Raw genomic sequence first — 9,497 nt, forward strand, 5'->3', positions numbered from 1 at the left:
AAAACATTAAAATGACATGTATCAATTCGATGGTTGATTTGAAAGCTTTCAAAACCATATGGAAGATAAAAATCAAAATAATTCAACTGTGAAAATAATACTGTTCACTTTTTTCAAGAATGTGTTCGATGGAAAAAATAAGGTTTTTATGTCATAATTTGTTTAATGTCCAATCCGATCAACCCATGATGTATTAATTATAGTTTTGTTACATTATTTTTGATAAAAATTGATCCGATCCATCGGAAAAAAATTATATAATAACAACAAAAAATATTTTATATATATAAATAAAATGATCCAATATATAAAAAAAACTATCGATAATATATAAAAATAAATTTTGCGGAGGTCTTATCGTAGTGGCTCATTAATACACAAACGAGCATATTCATTAGACGCTTAATTCAAAGAAGCTTATAGAAGGCAGGCCTTATCACCAAAATCTCGAGACGTCTAAAGCTATAAACCCACCTTCCATTTCTGGCCCTAAAGGCCTCTAATTTCCAAATGGCTACATTTTCATGCAAGTTGTATTATTTGTTTTTTTCTGTCGATTGTATTATTAAGCCTTCTAGGCAAAAAATTCTGAACAATGAGAACTAGCAAAACAAATATAGAAAAATGATACACCAGCAGGGATCCAAAGTAAACTAACACAAATCTATTTTGCGTATGAATGACCAAAGATTTTTTCATATAAAAACTTCATATTTGCTTTTAGAATAGCTGAATCTCAATGAAGATAATCTTCATATTAATCCAAAACCACCACATTTCAAACTGAACTGGGAACGATTGTCACTCTCTTTTTAATACTCCAGTAGGAGTCCCCGAGACGAGACAACTCTTTATATTTCTCTATTGAAAATAATAGAGTCAAAGAGATTACCATTCCATAGAATTCGGTGTTGCCTTTCGAAGTAACCATAGTTTACAACAAGAACTCCATCACCATCAAATGAAGAACCATCAACGATTGAAGCCGGTAAGATCCGTCGCCATCCGCAATAGATCTGTTAATTACCTTTTCTAAACGGTTCAATTGAACCGAAGTTTTTGTCTTACCAAATCTATTGGAAGAAACATACAAAAGAATAATAGTTTTTTTTGTCAGATTTAAAATAAATTGACAATCAAACAAACCAAATGATAGAAAGTAAAACAAATCAAAGAAAAAGAAGCAAAACGAATCAAACAAGCTGATGTCGGAGCTATAGAAGCCTCCGGCCATCGGTTTGAAACTAAAAAAAATCTCTCTCTTTTTCTCTCGACGGCTAGGGTTTGTATTATTTGTTTCTTTTGTTTGGCATTTTAGAACGTTAGTCTAGCTCAGTAGCAGAGTCTAGATAGGCTCTTAGTCTCTCAGTGTGTTATTTATGAATAAATCTTAAATACGTTCTTAAGTTTCTATCAAAATACTAGTGTCCCTGGTTCGCCTTGGATTCTATTGAGTATTGCGCAGATGGTCCTTGCTCAAAGCTTCCACTGAATAGTATATAATAACCATATTGTTCAGATGGTGAAATGATCACCATCTGAAAGATATCACATACAATCCCTAATCTTCAACCTTTTCCGTAGTGAAATCTATAAACTCCTCGGGGCCGGTCCTGGGCAAAACCTAACGAAATATTGGCTTTAGGCCCCCAAAAAATTTGAAAAAAATTACATAAAAAAAAACCCCCAAAAATTTTTTTTTAGGCTCCCAAATTTACCAAAAAAAAATTTTTAGCTGTAATTTTTAAAAACCGCCTACAGCCCCCTAAATCTCGGGGCCGGCCCTGAAACTCCTAAATCTTAAAATTATCTACAAAAAAGTTTCCTAATATATCCAGAATTATGCGTAAATATCGAAAATATTCTAAGGCCAAACCAACTTTTATCATTTGGATAGTTATTCTAAATATACTAAATATCTTTTTCAAAAAAGTAAATATACTAATAACATGTATTCTATCTCTTCCAACCATTTTTTAAGAATACATTTCCAATAATACTTTTTGATATTCTAAATACTCCTACATGTTATTAAGCTATATTATACATCAGAAATGAGCTAGTCAAACTTGAAATCATATCTTTCCTTGATTCTTCATATAACTATCAATAAAATTTTTCTTGATAACATCAATTGATATAGTATGGATGGAGAATTTAAAACGTGGTCCACCAATAAAACAGCCGCCACCTCCACCACCGGGAGGACGTCAGCCGTTAACAACTTCTTGCCGACGGCGACTGTTGATGACATCACCGCACAATCCCTTTTCCCAAACTGGAATATTGGAATTAACTCCACTTGTCTTTCTTCGTCCTAATTAAGCTCTTCCTCTCCTTATCACTCACTCACTCACAGTCACTCACTCACTTTTTCTAATTACTTTCTCTAAAGCTATAGTTAGTGGTCTCGACACATGTCACTGGTTCCCACTTATGCAATTAATTAACATCAATGTTTTGTGAATGCGTATATGTATATAATCTTTAATAAAACCATCATTATGAGGTAAACAGTGATACAATAGAGTTTTTGTTTTGTTTGAACAAGACTTTTTTTTTTTGAACTCTTGTGATTTAGCTCTTTGGACAAGATTTTTTTTTACTACTGGTGATTAGTTGGGTGTCTATTGATCTACTTAATGTTGAGTATGACTGTTATGTATGTGTGAAAATTAAACCTCTGAAATTGGGTTCTTTTATTTCATACTTATGTATTTTGGTCCCATTCATCAACTAATTTAAGTGATTTCCAAGAGAATAATAATAAAAAGAAATGGGTGGCTCGTGATCTTTATAATACATTCAGTGCCTCCTTTCTTCCAAAATAATAATACGGATATACAAAACGAATGTTTAAGAACTTGCTAAACTTTAGTCAGACGTTTGTTGAAATCTAGTGCCTAGACGAACTATTCAGAGTTATGGATGCATGCGTAATCGAATTATATATTCATTTACAAGAAAGAAAGAAAACAAATTCATGAATTTATACCAAAAACAAAAAAAAAGAAAAAAGATTACTTATAAATAATTTGACAGTATAACCAAATGAAACTCATGATTCATTTGAAATTATTATGTTTCTTTATTTAACTAATTTTAAACCAGTTTATATCGATTTTTTTTTAACTCATTTAAAATAATTTAAACTGATTTAAGTTATTTGAATTGGATAAGTTAATGATTTTGGTTATTTTCAGTGTCCCGTCCAGGCAGACGTTTAGGTGCCATCTAAACATTTTTTTTTTAAGACAATGAGCAAAATACATATGTATGTGTATGTTAAAAGGATTTATACAATACTAAACTTATCGGTTGCAAATTCTGGTTAATTTATTCAAAACTATTATAGAAGAGAACTTTCAAATGATTATATGGTTAAAATCATGGATGCCTTTTCATGTATGGCAGACCACCTTGGTTTAATTTAAGTTCGCTGTCATGTTAACTTTAAACTTTCCATGTTCAGCAAAATTATTTTGTTGTATGTGCAAAAAGATTAAAGGTCTAATTATCTGATATATAATCAAAGATATACATATTTGTTTGAAATTTTTGTTAGGTAATTATTTTTTCATGTAACTTTTTCTAAGTTGCTCTTAAATATTTCGTATTTGATTTGTGCTTTAAGCAATTTGAGACTTTTTTTTCTTGCAACCGAACTTCGCTTGGTCCCATATGCTATATCCTTTATGGGGGAGGGGGGTGATTTATATATCTCGAATACGATTTGTCAAAAAGAGGAAATTTCTAAGAAAAAACAAACATTTGGCAAATCGTATTGATAATTCATGTTTTTATCAAGTTGATTAATAACACTGTACATGTTTTTACCAGGTTGATTAAAAACATGTACAGTGTTATTAATCAACTTGATAAAAACATGTATTATCAATTCGATTTGCCAAATGTTTCTTTTTCTTAGAAATTTCCTCTTTTGGCAAATCCTATTTGAGATATAAATTCCTTTGATTAAAAACATGCAAACTGTTCAAAAGCCATAAATAAATTAGACTAACAAATCATTATTAACTAAAATCTATAACGTTACAACACTAGCTAAGGTTCCGATAAGACAAATAGATAGATTAATCATATTTTATTATTAAGTATATAAATCATTTGTATTGTTCGGGTTTGGAGCTTCCACCAGATTTTCACCATTAAGTTGTAAGAGTAATCAAACGCTAGTCCAAATTAGGAAACCGCCAAATGATATACATTGTCCGTTAGTAGAAACACAGTGTTTTAAATGGCTGATATATTATTTATTCATATGCAACTTAAAAGTATCACGTTGTAAAAATTCTTGTAATTCGATTGGAATAGTATTCTGGAAAGACCAATCACGATATTTAAATAATAGATGAATGAAGTACTTTCGGTTCATGGACCAGAATATCAATACAATGTTTATTTTGAGTGAGTGGCAAATATTAGGCAATCTTAGGACCATGATAACGGAGGAGTGGATGAAAACGTTTAATGAAGCGCTTTAGCTTTGTGGTGCCACTTTCATGTACAAATGTCAAATCGCTGATCAAAGTTATTTTGTTAATGAAACAGATTACATATTTTATGAGTTATCAAGAACATATCCGGCTTTGACGATCCGTTTTGAATGTTAGAATACCAACAGCTTAAGGATGCAATATACAGTGTGATTATACGACTACATGTACTAAAATCAAGATCAAGTAGTCATATCCGATATAAATGAATTAGTTACATTAAAATTATTATTCTATAAACAAACAAACAAAATTCTTGATAACATAATATTTTGATATTTTTAGAAAAAAACATAATTTAGTATAAATTTTCAGTTATCATGAGTATTAAATATTTGTATAAAGACGAGCATCCATAAAGATCTCACTACTAGTCTGTATTTGGAGCAGGGTAGACATTACGAAAAGAAATACTTAGCTATACCTATAGTCCTATACCAAATATATGCTCACCATAATAATATAATGTGCCACTATTCTTTCCGATACAAAATGATATTTATACAGTTTTAAACCTTTTCGGTCACTTGGTGATTTCATACGCACAAAGTCAAATACCGTCATTTTGTTCCTTAAGATATATATGCAAGCCGAAATACTTTACACGTCGATGACATGACACTTTTAATCTTAAGAATATATTCAAGAACATCTCCAGGTTTGTTAACATAGCTTTTTCGTATATAATTAAGACTAATAAGAAATATTTCCAGGTGGTATGACCCATTTAATTAGGTTAAACGGAGACTTGACCTTCATTTACTTCATAAACCACAATATATGCTCCACAGAGACATGGCGGTAGCCCACTCTGTTACATACTTTACATTTCATAACATATTTATCTATATAGAGTTATGTGTATATATATATATTTACATATTGCTTTATTGCCTTTAAAAGAGTTTGGAATGGTAAATTCTTAAAGTGTGCATAAAGTTTATCTTGATATATACAAATGTTGTTATTTGTTCTTCAAAGTCCGGTACCTGACATAAAATAAATATATTGCACTGGCAAATAGTAATAAAGAACCGCATATATAGCAATTGTAATGTCCTATGCAAACAGAAATGCTTGCACCAAATTTAAGCAAAAAAAATGCATAACAAGAATTTCACTTTCTCTTGCTTTAATTTGTTTATTAATATACAGTTTTGTGAAACATACTCACAACTACTCATGAACCGCTCTAATAATCAAATGTAAAAAAGCAGAGCCATCAATATATTATATATACACCATTCATTGTAACGATTCTTCTATAAAGATTGTAAAGAATGGCTGGATTGTCAGAGAACTCAGAAGTATTGTTTATAGTTTTGGAAAATGCAAACAGGATCATTACTGATGCGTGTCCATCTTCAAAATCGTAGTGAATTAAATATTTTAGGCGAATAAAATAGACATAATTTAGCGTATGGCACAAATGTTTTAGGATAAAATAAGAAGTCCTTTAATTTTGATGTCATTTGTGCGTATAGAATATTTTTTTTTACTGAAGGCATGATTATTTTTAACTAGACAATTTTAAATTTAGAAATATATACTTACGGGAACACGGAGATTTAAGACATTTATAGAATTAACATTCTCCATGATAATATTGGTTGCTGCATTAGATACACACACGCACTATCAAGATCTGGATTTATGCTAATCGACTACTGTTATATGTAAATTTCTATAAAGACCAAACTAGAATCTATGAGGAAAAACTATCTTCGTGATAAGATCATCTTAAAGTACGAAGAGATTGAGCTTTATTAAAAAATTCCCTAGCCATACTCCTGCTTCCGTTGCAACTGAATGCGTAGTAAACAAATACTACACTTGATATGATACTACATTTAATTTTTCGTATAAGCTAAACGACACGACACACTTAGTGATTTGTCTAAGATAAGAGACACCTTATAGTAACTCAATTTCCCAACCGGTATGAAAATTTATATCCCAAAATGATCTAAAGTTAAACTGAGAAAGCACAAGGAAAAACTTTAGCTAAGAAGAATGATCAAATGATGGCAAATAAAGAACATGTAGCAGATCATTTAGGAGAATATTAAATAGTAGAGAAGAAATGGTCGTATGCAAGAATAATAGACTAGTCTGAAGTCTTGTATACTAATGTTCCATTAGTATATTAACCAGTGGGATAGAGCTCTTTTTATTCCATTAACCGCAATGGGTTGATAGTTAACGAGTGATCCACTAAATTTCCACTTAATTAATTGACATAGGAATGTAGGGTCGTTAGCAATATTCTTTTTAACAAAAAGAAATTATTAGCAATATTCCTTTTTTTTAGAACTAATACTCTTAATTATTATTTTTCTTAATACTTTTTAACAACGTTACTCAAACGATAATCACTATCTATTAAGGCATATGATTGCTTTTGTAAGTGGAGGAAAATATGTCTTGCACATTCAAAATTTGATATAGCACATCCACAAATATGTTTTAACCATGCAGGTGATGTGTATGGATAGTAGAATAAACAGCAGGCATCATAATGGTCATGAAGATAAATGCACCAGCGGTAGAAGGTCAGTTGGGTTAGTGAGCTTGTGCTCGTGATTCTTGGAGTGGTTTGTGTTCTGCTGGTGTTTCAGAAGCTGTAAGACTCGTAGCATCAAGATTTGAAGGCGTTTTTCTCTCGGTCTCGTGGCAACCGGCTCGTCCTTTGCGGTCCTTTCCATATTCCCTGGTTCGAGCTCATCTCGTTGGTTTCCGTCTCTAGTCATTCAATTTCGGTCTTAGTTAAAGTTGTTGTGTTTTGCATCGTTTGTTTAGTTTAATTTATGTAAATCTGCTACTAGTTATCTCTCGTAAAATCTATCAAAAATCAAAATTTGGTATAATAAATTTAACATTTTACGAAAAAAGAAAGAAAGATAAATGGATAAACTATTTAGAAACAGAATATCTTTTCGTTACAGAACTGACTCCATTAGCTCCAATATGATTGAATTCTATACATATTTTTGAATATTATAAGTTTCATGTATTTTGTGTTCACTGGATGCATACTGGATAAATATTTTATATATGCAGACTGATGTTTAACCAGTGGCGGATCCAGAATTCTTTTTAACATGGGTCAAAAAATGTTAATGAGCTTTAAATAGCAAAAAACAAGTAAAATGGATGTCATGTGGTGTCGAATCCGAATTTATGGGTGTTAGTTTTGAAGATTTTACCAATAGAACTATCGACTCTTAACAGTTTTTTTATAACAAATTGGACTTTTATTATTTAAAGGATGTCAGCTGACCCACCATTAATACACATGGATCCGCCTCTGAGGCTCCGAATGAAAAAAACGGATCAAGCGTTGCGGATCTAGCGGATCTAGCGGATTTAGTAGAACGAGAGTGGATCTAGCGGATCTAGCGGAACAAGAGCGGATCAAGCGGATCTAATGGTTTAAAATATTTGTTTGAATGGTGAAAGCGGATAAAAGGTGGTTCAAATTATAATTTGAAATGTAAAAAATTTTATTTAATTTTCAGATACTGTCTTTTATTAAAAAAATTAATGCAACAAATACATAATATATTATAAAAAAATAACATAAATTTAAATACAACATTTGTAAAACATATCACATAGTATTTTTATTTGCTCATAGTAAATTTGCAATTTGTTCTCTGATATTATTCATCAAATCCCCGTTAGCTATATCTGGTGTTTTCATCTCATTTGTATCAATCTCTGCTTCGGTGTTTCCAATATGTGTTTGTCCCATTATTTCTGCAAAATCATCATCCACAAAATTCGAAATTCTAATAAAATTATGCAGACCCATTGTAGCCAATACCACTCTTTTTTGCACTTCAATATTATATCTTGGAAAATCACAAAGAATCCTCCATTTCTTTTTCCAAACTCCAAATGTCCTTTCAATAACTGAACGCAGAGATGCATGCCAACGATTAAAAAATTCCTGCTTGTTCCGAGGAGGAGGAGCATTTTCGAATTGTGACATATGATATCGAACGACCATGTTTCGTGAAGATCTATATGGAGCAAGAAAACCTTGTTTATTTGGATAGCCAGAGTCAACAACATAATACTTATCCGGTGGTGGTAACGGAAATTCAGGATCATAGTTTTGCGCCATCGTAAGAACTGATGTATCATGACAAGATTCTGGGGCTCCATTCCAAACATATGTGAACAACATATTTATATCACAAATGGCCATGATATTAAATGATGTTCTATCATGTCGATTCCAATACATTCCTTGTAACTCTGGCTTGACCTTCGCACACACATGAACCCCGTCCATCGCTCCAACAAATCCACTAAAAAATGGCCAATATTTTCCATCCATAAGTCTTTCGGGAATCCTATGGAGTTCTTGCCGTGTTGGAGTGTGGATATAGTCACAAGCAAGTAACTCTGTTGCTTTAAGAACTTCAAAAAATTTCCTCTTCACGGTTTCTTGAGTTCGACCAAATCGTAATCCAACATCTCGCTGAACTTCATTGTGCCCACATATACGTAGAAACATAGCTACACTCTCTTCAATGCTTACATTCAGTGTTGGTTGTAATCCATAAGTTGCTTCCAGTTGATGACACAATGTTCTAAAGCAATCAAGTGACATTCGCAGTAATTGAAGACAAGCGTCATGATCTTTTGGAGCCACCGATGGTGAACTCCATTGTTGAGCATTCGATGTTGTACCCCATTGATTAGAAGTTGGTGGTGTACCCCATTGATGAGAAGTTGGAGGTGTACCCCATTGTTGCATACTTGGTGGTGCACCCCATTGTTGAGCAGCTGGTGGTGTACCCCACTGTTGAGCAGCTGGAGGTGTACCCCATTGATGAGAAGATGGTGGTGTACCCCATTGCGGAGCACGTGGTTGTTGACCCCATTGTCCATTTACTGTTTGCCCCCATGAATTATTACCTCCAGAAGATGGACTACCTGAATGAACGCCACCAGAAATTGGAATCCCAAAAG

The 9,497-nt window shown here is 32.3% G+C and overlaps 1 protein-coding gene across 1 annotated transcript in view; it reads right to left on the reverse strand.

The window, feature by feature from the left end:
* Positions 1–8,145: 8,145 nt before the first annotated feature.
* Positions 8,146–9,497, reverse strand: part of LOC106303291 — a 3,046-nt gene continuing 1,694 nt past the window's right edge. Inside the window, exon 2 of the mRNA XM_013739603.1 lies at positions 8,146–9,461. Coding sequence (XP_013595057.1) covers positions 8,146–9,461 — 1,316 coding nt within the window. The remainder of the gene's footprint in view (positions 9,462–9,497) is intronic.

Source organism: Brassica oleracea, chromosome C7 (assembly GCF_000695525.1).
Source record: "Brassica oleracea var. oleracea cultivar TO1000 chromosome C7, BOL, whole genome shotgun sequence".
Lineage (NCBI taxonomy): Eukaryota > Viridiplantae > Streptophyta > Magnoliopsida > Brassicales > Brassicaceae > Brassica > Brassica oleracea.